The sequence below is a fragment of the Labrus mixtus genome, chromosome 18 (genome assembly GCF_963584025.1).
Source record: "Labrus mixtus chromosome 18, fLabMix1.1, whole genome shotgun sequence".
In the NCBI taxonomy this organism is placed as follows: Eukaryota; Metazoa; Chordata; class Actinopteri; order Labriformes; family Labridae; genus Labrus; species Labrus mixtus.
This window is the reverse complement of record NC_083629.1, coordinates 21,791,039-21,806,338: the sequence shown is the minus strand read 5'-3', so window position 1 is coordinate 21,806,338 and position 15,300 is coordinate 21,791,039. Positions and strand designations below refer to the sequence as shown.

The 15,300-nt window shown below is 43.4% G+C and overlaps 1 protein-coding gene across 2 annotated transcripts in view; it reads left to right on the top strand.

The window, feature by feature from the left end:
• Positions 1–15,300, top strand: part of rcan3 (regulator of calcineurin 3) — a 45,765-nt gene that overhangs the window by 11,136 nt on the left and 19,329 nt on the right. The window contains exon 1 of one of the 2 annotated variants that reach the window (XM_061063227.1): positions 9,202–9,521. The exons of the other annotated variant lie outside the window; for it this stretch is intronic. Coding sequence (XP_060919210.1) covers positions 9,435–9,521 — 87 coding nt within the window. The 5' untranslated portion in view covers positions 9,202–9,434. Of the gene's footprint in view, positions 1–9,201; positions 9,522–15,300 lie in introns of those variants that run through there. 2 annotated transcript variants of the gene reach the window in all.

Below are 15,300 nucleotides of genomic sequence, written 5' to 3'. Positions count from 1 at the left end.
AGGTTCCTGTGTGTTTACTGTAGAGTTCTGTTTCTCTGGAGGCAGATTTGGTTTGTGTGAAACAGATCTGGAAGCTATAGAATAACCACTTTTTCTTTCTCACTCACTTTGCTTTAGTGCCAGCCTCCATCCTTTTAAAAGTTTCAATCGCACGGCAACATTTCACAACTTTGTGATCCCTCGCCTTTAAATTAGATGTTTGGTGTGAATTTTTTTTTTTTTTTTTAAAAAAGCTCTTCCTATTCTCTGGTGAAGCAGAGAAGGAAGAATCGTTTTCTTTCTCCGTCTTTGTTTGCCTGCCTCGGAAAATGGCACCCACTTCTCAGAGAGCTCTGAGACCGCCTGAGGTTCTTCCCGCCCCGTCCCTGTTGTTTTTTTGTTTTTTTGTTTTGTCTCTTTTCTTTTTGTTGTGTCTGCTATTCAAGCAGCCACAATGTCTGTTTGCGGGTCAGAGAGTCAGCCTAACCCACCCAATATCTGACCTGATTTTTTTTGATAGTGAAGCAATCAGTGGAACATGGGCACGTGTCGCTCTGCGCTTCTGTCTCTGTCCCTGATATACATCAGCTCATCTCTGCAGCTCCTAAGCTGCTGGCCTGGACTAAAGCACTCAACAGCTGCTGCCGGCCCACCAGATGTAGGCTGTGAACCAAAAAAAAAGCATACTTTACTGTCAGCTCCTTTGAACAAAAGAAGCAAATTTTTTTACTCAGTCATTCATTTACATATAAGCAGATTCAAGGCGGTTTTTATGGGAGCCTTTTTTTCGGCAAACCTTTAAAAACACTCAACAAAAAATGGCCGGCCATCATTCCTGCTCTACTGAATATTGTTTGGTCTGTCTGCAAAGACAGTGTTCCAGGTATTTTTCTTTAGGATTTTGAAAGTCGCACTAATGATGGGACTCTGTTTAGGGTCTATATATAAATCAGCTGTTGAATAATTTTGCAAATATCCATTGGTTGAGGTTTTAACGCAGCACAGATTAAAGGATCATTGCATAAATACTTTTCTTGATTTTCAGTATTTTTGAGAATCATTTCAGTACTGATTCAGTATGTTGATATTCTTCCAATTTTCCGAACAAGAAATTAGAAATTTCTGTTGTCCTATGCAATTATCTTTTGGGCATCTGTTTTGATTTTGATTTTATTTTTTCTGTTTGTTTTGTTTTGTTTTTTTATTTATTTATCTTCAGAAAAACAAAGAAAAAAATAAATGTATGTATACATGTTCGAAATAAAGATGTCAATCAATCAATCAATCAATCAATCAATCAATCAATCAGTCAATCAATCAATCAATCAATCCTAATAAAAACTATACTTCCTGTACCACCAGCTCTTTGAGCATGATAATAATTATAGCCAAACCGTGTGGATTTTAGCGTGCGCGACTTCTTTTGTCAGGAAGCTCATTCGCAAAGAAAAGGTTACATTTTGCACCAATAACTGAATGTTGCCCAATTTAAAGGAAAGGAAATATCTTGGTATCCTCTGGTCTCATAGGTGCTGCTTCATTGGGCGCCAAACCCTTTGTGTGAACAGCCCCAAGACTTTTGTTTTTACATCCATATCCATAACTAATACATATTTGTATGAGATTTGTTTCAAAATGAGAAAAATATCCACTAACATCAGAATTTTTGTAAAATAGAATTGGAGCACCACTAAAGTTTGAGCCATGCCACCTTTAAACCAGTGGAAACAGAACAGGATTTTTGAAATTGAAACCTAAAACTGTTCAAAATTGGTTTGTCATGGGACGGCCGTGGCTCAGTTGGTAGAGTCGGTCGTCTCTAAACCGAAAGGTCGGGGGGTCAATCTGCAGCCACTTGTCCATTGTGTCCTTGGGCAAGACACTTAAACCTCAAGTTACTCCCGCTGCTTTGGCGGCAGCGTATGAATAGTTACTTCTGATGGTCTCTTTCCATAGCAGCCTCTACCATCAGCGTGTGAATGTGTAGGTGTGACCTGCGGGGTAAAAGCACTTTGAGTCATCAGAAGACTAGAAAAGCGCTATGCAAGCTCAAGTCCATTTAGAGAGTCTGATGCTCTGCAAGTTCTTCCCATCACTGCCGAGCCCATGTAAGACGTTCTACATTTGCCGTTTACACACCTCCCATGACGGCTGGCTCGTTCTTGTTAATTAGGAGAAAAAGAACAACTGTCTGAGTCTGCCGCCGGGAATTGTCCGTCACTAGTAATTAAAACTCGATCGCCTGAAGTCATGTAAAACGTATCCATCGCCATTCTCCACCGCCGATTCATTACCCACTGCAGCAGTGACACAAACCCCTCCCTCACATCGAATCCCGTCAGCTCGCCTGCAGAATCCAAAACCTTCAGATGTAACAGATTCTGAGGAAAGTTGACGGAGGCTTCTTGTGTTGTGTTGAGGTCATCCTCAGGTATTCATGCTTTTCTTTGCACCTGTCAGGACCTCTCTCTCTCTCTCTCTCTCTCTCTCTCTCTCTATTTTCAATCTTTGCCATCCATCCCCACGGTTTTCTTCTCACCTACAATCTGTATATCTTTCTCTCTCCGCTCTGTAGACACTCTTTTATCCTACCATCCCTCTGTCTCCCCGCGGCTCCCTGCGCCTGTACTTGGCTGCTTGCTTTATAAATAGCTTGGCCTAGATTACGGCAGCTGCATTGGCGCTGGCACCAGAGCTCGGTGTGGCTGGGCCAAGTGAGGTAGCCTGGTGTAACCAGGGGTTGGCATGGAGGGATGGTGTGTGTGTGTGTGTGTGTGTGTGTGTGTGTGTGTGTGTGTGTGTGTGTGTGTGTGTGTGTGTGTGTGTGTGTGTGTGGGCTGTGTATGTGCGTAAATAAAAAAAAAAGGATAGTGAAGCTGCAGTCCGTCTGCATGCCAGCAGTGGCAGAGCTCTGGAGATTTTTTGGGGATTTTTTGACCATCATTCCTTTCATTCTTCTGCTGTCATATTACACACACACACACACGAATGCACGCACACACACACACACTCAAATGTCCTCACCGCTGTGTGTTTGTGAGAGCTGTTGTCATTTTTTCCAACATTTCTATTTTTAGATTCGAGAAGTGTGTGTGCATGTTTTCCTGCCTTAACGCACAGATGAATATGAAGCACGAACACACACATTCTCAAGCCTTCACTGTATGCCATTGTGTGTTCATGTGCTGCATTTTATGATTCTGTATATGCTGGCGTTCATTACAGTATACATGTGTGTAAATGAGCATGCGTATCTTCGCCCAGCGTGATGATCCACTGCCCTGATTTTCCTCCCTCCTGCTCCTCTGCAGAGCACCACTCCAGAATACAAATTCTGCACATCAGTGAGTCTCAGACACGGCGTCTCTCAACCTCTGAGCATTTCTTCTGCCTCTCTGCCTCCTCCCCTCCTCTCGTTGCTTTACAGAGTGCATGATGCATGTCAGAGACCCTGCAGTTCCTCCGGTTTAACTGTGCCGACTCTTATGAATACAATAAACTTTAAAACCTTTAATATTCTCGATAAAATGAGAATATTAAGGCTGGCTGAAAGAATTGGGTTATCCTTGAAGGAGTCGTTTAATATCCTCGTAGTAAATTTTGCTTTTTGCAAAGTGGAGGTGCTGTTTGCCTCATGATGACTCTATACTGCAGACTGCAGTAGGCTTACTCATCGCATGTTTAAAAATATTCACAAAATAAGATGACAGCCATTTAAAGAAGCCCCCCCCCCCCCCCTCCTGTTTTCTATAATAAATGATTTAAATTAAACCACCAACTAATGCTGTCATTGCTAAAATGAAGAAATTAAAGTGATATTATCATCTCCGCTGTGGTAGAAGTGGAAACACAGAGCGGATGAGCATGTTAAGGAGCGTTTTCTTCTTCTTCATGGAGTGGTGGTTGGAGTGTGTACCGGCTGAGATCTAACAGAGAGAGAATTGTGAATGAGGAGAGGAGAATTTAGAATGAAAGAGGAGGGGAGAGCTGCAGAATGAGGCCAGAGAGGAAGAGATGTGCTTCATCATCCGCAACTATACATCCACCTTTTTAACAGCCCCCCCCCCCCAAAAAAAAAAAAAGGAGTGCATTGATTGACACAGAGATGTGGTTACGACATTATTGAGCATGCCTCATATATCAACACGAGGTACTTACATGCTGCTGTACCCTTCAGGTTTATTACTCAGACCTACTCAGTAGACCCTTTACCTAACCTCGAGAATGAAATGATAAAACGACCTTACCATATCGTCAGAAATTAAACGCACAGTATGTAAAATCCACCACCAGGGGGCTCTCAGTCAAAACGATAACAAAAGATGACGTCGAGGCTGGCGGGGAATCATGGGAGTTCTCTCTGCTACTCCCTCCCCTGCCCTCTGTGAAAACAAGCTATGTTGTCCGAAGTCAATATGAACGGGTGAAACCGACCTGAGAAATCTGTTTACGACGATGTAGCCACGTTTAATTACATGATGTTTTTTTTTTTATCACAGCAGCAGAAACAGTACGGCAGCTTTCAGAAGCAGCTCACGCTTCCTTATGCAGCGGTCTTTGACGCAACATCCGGTGTTTCCTTGGCAACAATAAATATTTAGGGTCCGTCATGGCGGCTCAACATGCCGGCTGCCGTGACAAGACACGTCCCGTCATGACACATTTACGATTTAAAGCAGAAATGAACTTCTCTAAAACAGTAGAATATAAATAACTTGCATTTCTTGCAAACAGTTTTTCCTCATTTTAAATTATTTTTGTTCGGCGTCGTCTTCCCCAAAGACTTAATGTGTCCAAATGAGGGACATTGCTTCCGTTTTTGCAGATTGGACGTGTCGTCAAGTGACTCTGCCCTGAAAAAAAATCATCGACACGGGGGCAAGATTACGTCGGTTAGAGGTTTTGAACGTCGGTTTTCGACTCATCTTCGATTATAATTCCCCACTTTTCCACTGTGCGGATGTTTCTAACGGCCTCATCCCCCAGTGGTAGGAGGTTAAAATAAAACAACCGAGAACGAGGAGTTAAAAACAACAAACAGTGATAAATAAATAGTATAAAAGTCAGTTCAATTGCTAACTTGCATTAGTGCTTCATGACATCCTGTGACAAAAATTCCACTGACTGAGACTCCTTCTTGGAAACTGCTGCTGAACGGTGCATGAAGAAACTCTCGTGTCAAAGGCTGTTTTCTGGATTAAACTCGTCCTGACTACATGGCAGGATGGCTTCACATCAACAAAAGGCTCTGCTCGTCTGAAGTTCCCCTTGAACTCGACTGTGAATCTCTACAACTTCTGTTTACCCAAGGCTTTGTCAACAGGGCCGAGCGAAAAAGAGAATTTTCCAACAAGGCGTAAATAAATGATCACAACCTTTACGCGAGCTAAGACTACATTATAGATTTCTGAAAAACTGAGCGGCTTTAGAAGAAAAGGCGACACGGGGCACGCGGCTTTATCCACCCTGAGCTTGTGATTAATGAGCAGCGCGGGGGGGGGGGGGGGGGGATTTTTTTGAAATAATATCGAGACCTGTCAAGTTACATCTTCCATATTGCCTGCTCGAACCGCCATGGTTTTTGAAGAGATGGAACAGATTCTTTCCCAGCAGACGGAGCAGCTGACGGCGCTCGCCACTCTCAGACCAACATGTTACATGTTCTGGTGTATGTGACGTTTTTTTCTCTGGCGTTTAGAGGCAGATTGTTCCAGACTTGGACGGGCACACTGATGCTGTCTGGTAAAAGGAATGTAAGTCATCCTCACATATCTCTCGCTCATGTTCGCCGTCTGATCTGCGTGGACAATGCCCGACACACACAGACATAAATAGCCCCCTCATTGCCTTCGAGCCTCGATATTAATGGCTTATGGGGGACTTAGCTGTCTCAGCTAGCCGGGCAATTATTATTATGAAATGGCGGGAGAGAGAGATGATCTGAGTGATGGGAAGAAGACATGGTTCATTAGGACGTTATGCAATAGCTTAATGTCTGTGGGAATTTTTGTAATGATCGGGTGTGCGGCTGAAGTGGAAACTTGTATCATCTTAATTAAGAGAGAAGGAGCTGTGGCAGCAGTAAAGTCAGCTACATCAGCTGCTTTATTGTGAGTGATAAAAAGCCGCGGTACAGTTAATCTCCCATCAACAAGGCGGCACTGAAAGTACAGTACAGCTCACTGAGAAAGTATTTTTAAAGTTTTTTCACTTCAGAGTCTTTCCAGGATCAAGCAAGAATCTGCTTTGATGACTCCCCAACGCCCTAAAATTAGAAGTGTTTTGAATTGTCTGTGTAACGCGGGGAGACAATAGCTTTGACCCTGAACGCATCATCGTGACGGCCATATAACCATGTTGTTTGTCTGAAGCCTGTGATGCTATAAAGCATGTTAAGTGAAGGCAGCACTAACTCCAGAGCATGCAGCTGACAGCCATGGTTATGCAATTATGCCTTGACAGAGGAGGGGGGGGGGGGGGATTGCAATGCTGTAGAGGCCTGCGCTAAGCGTTTTAGTTTGCTGTGGATGTCATTGAGCGAGGAGTTCAGGGGATTTTTTATACAAATAAAATTGGTAACGGTAGAAATACTGTATCGGTTTTTATGTTGGAACTTTGTTCACCAGGATAAACTTGAAGTAACGAGTGTGTCACTCTTAATGCTGCTGAAGGATACAAAAACAAGAACACCTGTGTTGTGTTGTGTTGTTGTGTTGTGTTGTGTTGTGTTGTGTTGGGTTGTGTTGGGTTGTGTTGGGTTGTGTTGGGTTGTGTTGTGTTGTGTTGTGTTGTGTTGTGTTGTGTTGTGTTGTGTTGTGTTGTGTTGTGTTGTTGTGTTGTGTTGTGTTGTGTTGGGTTGGGTTGGGTTGGGTTGTGTTGTGTTGTTGTGTTGTGTTGTGTTGTGTTGTGTTGGGTTGGGTTGTGTTGTTGTGTTGTGTTGTGTTGTGTTGTGTTGGGTTGGGTTGTGTTGTGTTGTGTTGGGTTGTGTTGTGTTGTTGTGTTGTGTTGTGTTGTGTTGTGTTGTGTTGTGTTGGGTTGGGTTGGGTTGGGTTGTGTTGTGTTGTGTTGGGTTGTGTTGTTGTGTTGTTGTTGTGTTGTGTTGTGTTGTGTTGTGTTGTGTTGGGTTGTGTTGTGTTGTTGTGTTGTGTTGTGTTGGGTTGTGTTGGGTTGTGTTGTGTTGTGTTGTGTTGTGTTGTGTTGTTGTGTTGGGTTGGGTTGTGTTGTGTTGGGTTGTGTTGTGTTGTGTTGTGTTGTTGTGTTGGGTTGTGTTGGGTTGGGTTGTGTTGTGTTGTTGTGTTGTGTTGTGTTGTGTTGTGTTGTGTTGTGTTGTGTTGTTGTGTTGTGTTGGGTTGTGTTGGGTTGTGTTGTGTTGTGTTGGGTTGGGTTGTGTTGTGTTGTGTTGTGTTGTTGTGTTGTGTTGTGTTGTGTTGTTGTGTTGTGTTGTGTTGTGTTGGGTTGTGTTGGGTTGTGTTGTGTTGTGTTGGGTTGTGTTGTGTTGTGTTGTGTTGTTGTGTTGTTGTGTTGTGGTGTTGTGTTGGGTTGTGTTGGGTTGTGTTGGGTTGGGTTGTGTTGTGTTGGGTTGTGTTGTGTTGTGTTGTGTTGTGTTGTGTTGTGTTGTTGTGTTGGGTTGTGTTGTGTTGTGTTGGGTTGTGTTGTGTTGTGTTGGGTTGTGTTGTGTTGTGTTGTGTTGTGTTGTTGTGTTGTTGTGTTGTGGTGTTGTGTTGGGTTGTGTTGGGTTGTGTTGGGTTGGGTTGTGTTGTGTTGGGTTGTGTTGTGTTGTGTTGTGTTGTGTTGTGTTGTGTTGTTGTGTTGGGTTGTGTTGTGTTGTGTTGTGTTGTTGTGTTGGGTTGTGTTGTGTTGTGTTGTTGTGTTGTGTTGTGTTGTGTTGTGTTGTGATCCTGGGAAAGCAACCTAAAGGAGTCAAAAACGATCAATCAGTCAAAATAATCTTTATTACTATCAATGCTAAGATAGCACTCAGAGAAAAGAGAAAGGGCTTGGTTGAAGCCATGTTTCTGATCCTGGCTGAAGATTAAGAGAGAAGGGGGAGGAGCTTGACTCAGGCTTTTGTAGTGAGCCCACAGGTGTAGCAGATCGTTGGATGATGGGCGTATGGAGGTCAGGTAGTGCCTCAAAGAAAACAAAACAATGTCAGGTTTGCTGTTGTAATGCTGAAGTTGTAACCTTTTTTTATTATTATTCTGATATGCTTAATAAATGAAACATCCAAACAAAGTTGTGAGCAGTTATGATTCTTACTTATTACTAATTCATCTGACCACTTTCTAAAACTCAAACACTTGTGTATTGTATTGTATTGATTTCGACATGTTTCCTGGACTTCCAGTTATCTATCCCAAAGGACCCTCAGGTTTTTAAAACCACAAGGTCTATCTAACTGATTGATTGGTCACTGACACTGACATTCATGGCGTCTTAACTTCGTCCTCTATTTTGTGTGATTGCATAATTATAAAAAAAAAAGTGTTTTGGACTGTCACTAAAAGTGTAGCCTATTGAGAAAGTCTTGATATGTTCCAAGCATTATATTGATTATTATGAATCAGTTATTGTGGATAAAATGTAGAATACAACTGAATTCCATCGTTATACGTTCATTGCATTTAATTTGATGTAGTGCCTTCCAATAGCTTTGACCTTTGACCTTGTACTGTTGATTTAACTTGATGCTGATGGTAACGTGTTATGCATCATTCTAAGATGCTTATCACTGAGCTATGTGCCCTCAATATTACCTACAAACATTACCAGCATAGTGGTTGTAAGGCTTTAAGACTTGAAATAGCTGCTGGCTCTCTCCTCTGCAGTGTTGCGTTCAATGCGCTGTATGTAAATACGAGCCTCACTCACAGGTAAACAACAGGCTCTCTGTAGGAGTGCAGGAGGTGAGTCAGGGCGACACTGGTGCTGTAGCATATCGCTTGATTTACAACTTGACTCACGAGCTGAATTTTTCCAACACGGTTGCGACTCGTGACAGCTGAGGGAACATAAAACAAAAAAAAAAAAAAAAAGCGGAATAAACCGGAGCGTATATATTCTTCAGTGCCTGCTGCACGGTTCGTCAGGCACTGTAGTGGCGTAAAAGACCACGAACGTGAGGATGGTAATGACGTCAATGTGGAGCTGGAGGAGGAGGAGGGGGGGGGGGAGGTAGTGAGAGAGAGAGAGAGAGAGAGGGAGGGAGAGAGAGTTTGCTCGGCTGCTGCAGCATCACTCGGAGCAGCGCGTCGGTGCAGTGAGGAGTCCAGCTCTAACTCTCTCTCTCTCTCTCAGCTGATACAACAAACCAGACAAATTCCGCTGGACTTCACCTCAAGTTCTCTAAAAAAAAAAAAGAAGAAGGGGACCAAGAAAAACTCCCGATTCTACCCGCAACCGAGGAGGAGAAAGACTTTTAAATCCTTTTCGTTATTTCCCAACCACGAAGGGGAATGCCATCGATAAATATGAAACTGGAGATGGTGACCATCATCGCCTGCGAGGTAGACATCGAAGTGTTTACGTCAGACAAAATGCAGGTACGACTTTTTTTAAGCGATCAGCTGATCATTACTGCGTTCATGTCCTTGTGTTGTTGTGCTCGGGACTGTCTGCATGCTGCCTGCCTATATACGAGTGCATGCACGCCTTGGTGACGTTGAATGCAGCTCTCTCTCTCTCTCTCTCTCTCTCGGATGAGGATTTTTATCAATGGGAGCCGCGCCGCGCCGCTCGCCAAGACGCGCACGGCACTCTCTGATTGACGCTGAATGAATTGCAGAAATGGTCAGAAGGGGCACGGAAGGGGGGGGGGGGGGGGGTTGGGGGGGGACACACGCGGAAAATATCTAATGCACCTTATCTAATGTTGCATCACTGTACATTTTTTTGTCAGCCTTAGGGTTGTTTTTTTTTTGTGAGATGATGCGCATTTTGGATGAAAGGGTGTGATGAGCGGAGTTGAATTGCCCATGCAAAGCACATGCAATGGAAGAAGTGAGGCAGTTTTTAGACGCAGTGGCAGACAGACCCCTCTCCCCTCTCTCTCTCTCTCTCTCTCTCTCTCTCTCCCTCTCCTCATCCCAGCAGCATTGCAGGTGCACTGGGGTAGATGGGAAAAGAGCTGTCAAAAAGAGGTTGGTTATGTAAGCGTCAAATTAATGCTAAAATAATGTAGTATTAATAGTCTCACATCTAAAGTGGTGCATTAGGGGAAAAAAAAAATGTTAGCGTTGAGATCTTTTAGATTGACTTTACTCAAAGGACATTTATGTAACTATAAACCCAGTAAACACGTTCTACAGTCATATTTTATTGACTTGTCCTGAGGGCAGGTACAGGTATTCCATATGCAGCCTGTCAGTCATGCAGCATGTTGCACTTTAATGTCATCAAAGCGAGCCCGGGGGAATCCACCTCTGGCACTGCATGGGGGCATGAAAGGCCACACAGATGGACTTCCAAAGCTTGACAAAGCCAGTAAACTATTTACAGATCCGACAGATGTCAGAATATTTTTACCCTTCACTGGTGGGCTTGTCACTCAAGACAGAAAATGAAAGATACGCAGGAAGGAATGGGGGGGGGGAGTAAAGACAGAAAAGAGCTTCATTGCAGCTCGAGAGTCTGGCACAATTAGGTAACCTTAAAAAAAACATGATCAGTGTGTGTTCATGAGACACACACACACACACACACACACACACACACACCAATAGTTCATCACAAGACATCTTAGTGGAATGATTGAGGGATGTTTTCAGGTTCTGACGCTTACACACAATCGTAATTGTCTGCTTCTGCTCTCCAGTGGTTTGTGTTAAACGCTGGGTTCAGCTGTATCTCGCAACCTCAAGCAGCAATTGAAGGTTTTAAGCAGCCAGCCCCATTCTCATGCAGCACCTTGGTCAGCCATTTTTCATATTTTCTTCCCCCCAACTTAATTACTATTACTAGCATTATACCAGCTTTTTGTCTGTATGTATCTGTCTTGTGTCTGTATGGCATGAAAATGGCATTTTTTTGTGCTCTGAAACGACGTTCTTATTCAAAAAGCACAATAAAAAACTCATGTCAGCCTCTGTTGTCTGGACACACCAAGCTATCTGTCAGCTGCTGTGTTTGCCCAGAACTCTCATTACACTTTCTCACCACTGCAGAGCAACCAAAGAGAACGATACTCACTGTGTCTCACTGCGATATCGTCCTTTAATAGTAGAATAGTGGTGGCCATTTCTCTAATTTAACAAAGGAAAGATAGCGATGCGTACACTTGAAGAAACTTCTGATCTCTTTTGAGTGTTGGAGACTCAGATAATGTATGTCTTTGTGACTCAGTTTTTCTCAATGAAAACCTGGTTAAGTGCTCCAGAATCATCCTCACAGAGCAGGCACCGCCCTGGGTATAGGACAGTCTTCATTAAAAAAAAAAAGCAGCAGCTCTTATCTGCCCACCTCTCCTTAATAAAAAGGGGTTTTTTGCACACAATTAAAAGAGCAGACACAGGGGCTGACTCTCGAATGACACAAAGAACACCACTAATCCTGGTTTCTGGCACAGTGAGCGCGCCGGGGGAGAGGGCAGATTAACAGCAGGGGAAGTGGAGGGGTGGGGGGGGGAGCTGCCTCCTGATTGAGCTCCCCTCCCTGTCAGCATCACTTTTTTTGTTGTTTTTTTTTTTTTTTTACAATCAATCAACAAGAAGAAATGAGCTCATTTAAGGCTCCTGTTTTTTATTAATATCACCACATCTGAAGGTTGAGGAGCGATAATCAGAATCCTGTTTTGGCTTTAAAGCACTTGGGTGAACTCATATGTGTGTTGTTGCTATTTATAGACACTTCACAGAAAGATTAGGCAACGGCAGTGGAGCTTGAAAAGACGACATGAAGACAAATCAGTGAATAGTTTGTGTTTTTTTTTTTTTTTGAATTACAGAAAACGCTTCAAGGCTGGCTGTGGTGATTTTTTTTTTTTTTTTGGAGCCTTTTGTTTTGACACGGTTGGAACGGCATTGCCCACGCGTTGGCTCCGTGCCCGCTGGTTACATCATTAACGACACAAACACAGAGAGGCTGTGGACGGCAGGCAGGTTGTTGTTTGCGATAATGGCAGAGACGTGGGTACAGTAGGTAGGCCAATCAGAAACCCGAGTGCTTTGTGGTGAAACACAGAGGGTTCAGCGAGGCCACAGCGGTGGGCAGACGCTGACTACGTGTGCATGCTTGAGCCACACAAACACACTATCATTACCTGGAAGAAAGAAGAAAAAAAAAATGTCCTGGCATCAGCAGCACATGACAGCACAGGACGCACGGTGAAGGTCACAGCACGACGGCAAGGCAGCGAATGTGTTACAGTGTGACGCAAAGCCTGCACAGTTACCCAGCATGCTTGATTTGCTGCTGACATTTGCATCTAATTTATTTATTTACACACTCGCCTTGTTTGATTGGTGCCCATTTATTTGGTCTTTTTATACATGAATAAATAATTAATCAGCCAGTCAGCCGGCTTTTTTTTCTCGATAAGCGCCTCTCTGCCTTCAGTCTGTCGCTGCATTTGATGTTTTTTATTCATTTTTTAAGCAACGTTAGGAATCAGAATTTGGATTTAATGACACACTCCTCGCACCTTATTTTATTTCTGCAGAATTTGTAAATACAAACACTGGGAGATTGCGCAGCGAGCAACAAAGGGGCAGCTATTTATTTTTTTTTTTTCTTTTCAACTTAAGCTTCCTACACACCGAAGACTGTAGTAACACTGACACACTCACACACTCCAAACGGTGAGTCAGCGGACTCAGAGACCTACACACACACACACACACACACACACACACACAAACACCTCTATCAGCAAACACACACCACTCCCGCTCGCCGAGGACGCCAGGAGAAGTTTTCCGTCACCTTTTTTCCGTCCTGTCTGTCTGTCTGTCTGTCTGTCTGTCTGTCTGTCTGTCGCTTGTGTCTTTAATCTGTCTGTTAGGTTTTTCTCACCACAGAAATGTTGCTTCTTATGAGGAAGGAGCACAAGATTTGATGACTAATGCGCTATATGCAGTTCGGCATTGCTGCAGTGGTTTTTGCTGACGTCTGTGATGTTTTCATTCTTTCCCACTGTCTCTTGTCTTTGATACACACCCTTATATAACAGGTTGTCGTTTGCTTTAGTTTGGGATGGTTATTTCGAGCTTCTAAGCAACAAAGCGACGCATCATCGTGTTGTTTTATGAGACTTTTAGAGCCCATCAAGAGCAGAACATTTCACAATGTTTCTCACTATCTGTTCTTTGGAAGTGGCTGGATAGATGAATATAGAGGCGCTTTATTTTGATCTGTGGATTACTTCCTCTGTGTAGCTTTTCCAGAAAGAGACAAATTTGACAACTTCAAATTGCTCCTTTTTTTTCAAGCAAATCGCCTAAAACCACCAAATATTCAGTTCATGATGACAAAACACAAAGTAGAGGAATAATCCTGCATTTTAGGGGGGGTGGTAGTTTGTTACATTTTCAACTTTTGCTTGAAAAGAGACAAAATATTCACAGATTGTGATCAGACCTTGCTCATTATTTTTGCAATTGGTATTCATAACGAGCCGTTATTAACTGCTAAAATCAATCATTGGCCGTTTAGTCAGTGACCCAGTTTTACTCCGCTGTGTTTCATTATTTAGGAAGGACACAACCGAGCCTTCCACTCATCAAACATGAATCAGCTTTGAATGTTCAAATGATCCCCGGCGCAGGGTTTTAAAAAACTCTCTAGTGATGCGCCCCCCCTGACCGGCGGTTGAGGTGAAGGCTGGAGGGCAGAGGAGCAGCGGCAGGACACACGGGATGGATGCAGACGCTGACCGTATCAGGTTCTGTGTTGGTAGGAAACCAGATCCGCATCATGGCAAGGTTGAGCGATCCTGGGAGCCCGAAGCAGTGGGCTCAGGTGTGCCTGCTCCCCCCGTCTGTGGCACGAGGCAGGTAGAGAACGGGCGGCTCACATTGGCCTGAAACCCTAGAGAGGCCCCGGGGCTCAGGTGTCAGCTAAAGGTTAGTGCTGCGTCCGTTAGGGTGACGTAGAACAAAAAGACGGCCCTCCTGGGCGGGGTGTCCGGTTACCCTGTGTCCAAGACGACGACGTGGGCTATGAAGGGATAAGATTAGAAGCGATGAAGAAAGAACTCGCAGTGGAATGTATGAGGCGCGCAGTTTACTTGCCACGACGTCAACAATGAACGGCCTTTGTTATGAAAATAACTGGTATCATCATGATCATTTTTTTTCCAGCAGAATCTCCTAAAGGTTTCCAGTCCAATACAAACAAGCTTGAAAGGACGAGACGGTTTTTAGAGGCTAAAAATAGAAACGCCAAAGCAGTGACCTTAAATGAAAACAGAGGGGCTTCAGCTCATTGTGTCTGCAGCAGCATGCAAGACCGCCCGCTCAAAGTAGACTCCATTAGTGTTGCATCACATTGTGCTGCAAGTCCAAGACAATCAGACGACGCACACAAATTAACGCTAATTTGCATCATTGAGCAAAGATTACAAACATCGACTCTCTTCAACATGAATCTTCGGCCTTTTTCAATGATGGACTGTTGGTTAGATTAGAATTAATTCTAAGGCATCATCAAAGTAACAATACAAAACAAATTTTCTTTCACAAGGATTTAAGAAAACAGTCCAGGGTGCTACCCCACCTCTCGCCAAATTACAGCTGGGATCAGCTCCAGCCCCTCCGCGACCCCTAATGGGAAAAGAGGTAAAGATAATGGATGGGTGGAAGAAGAAGTTTTGAACAGGGGTAATCAGGTTGGAATCTGTGAAAACACTTAAATTGTGTTTACAGTTTATCAGGCACAGGACCATATAGTCTTCATTTTTCTTACCTTGGGGCCCCGTTGAAGACGAGGTCATACACCTCAAGATGTTTTCCTGATGAAATACAGACCTGAGATCAATCCAAATCAATAAATAGTTGCAAACTATAACTAGCTTATAATATTTAGCAAGTCAAAGTCCTGCATTAACAATACTCAGTTGGTTTATTATTAAAGCTCACAAATACTTTAGTTAAGAAAGAACTTTTTGTTTTGAAATGGAGATTAGTAAAGTAGTAAAAAACAGAGAGTACTTGCATGAAGTCCAAGAAACCCTGAAACTCTTCTTCAAGCTCCTGTGAGGAACTTTTCCCTGCAGGTTTTTGGAGACCAATGTTGCCAAAGCAGTGCATATTTTTGTTCTTGATGTTGTTCTGAATATGTGCAGGTAGTGTTTTCTGATTGAAGATCTCATCCTGCTGTCTTTTAGCA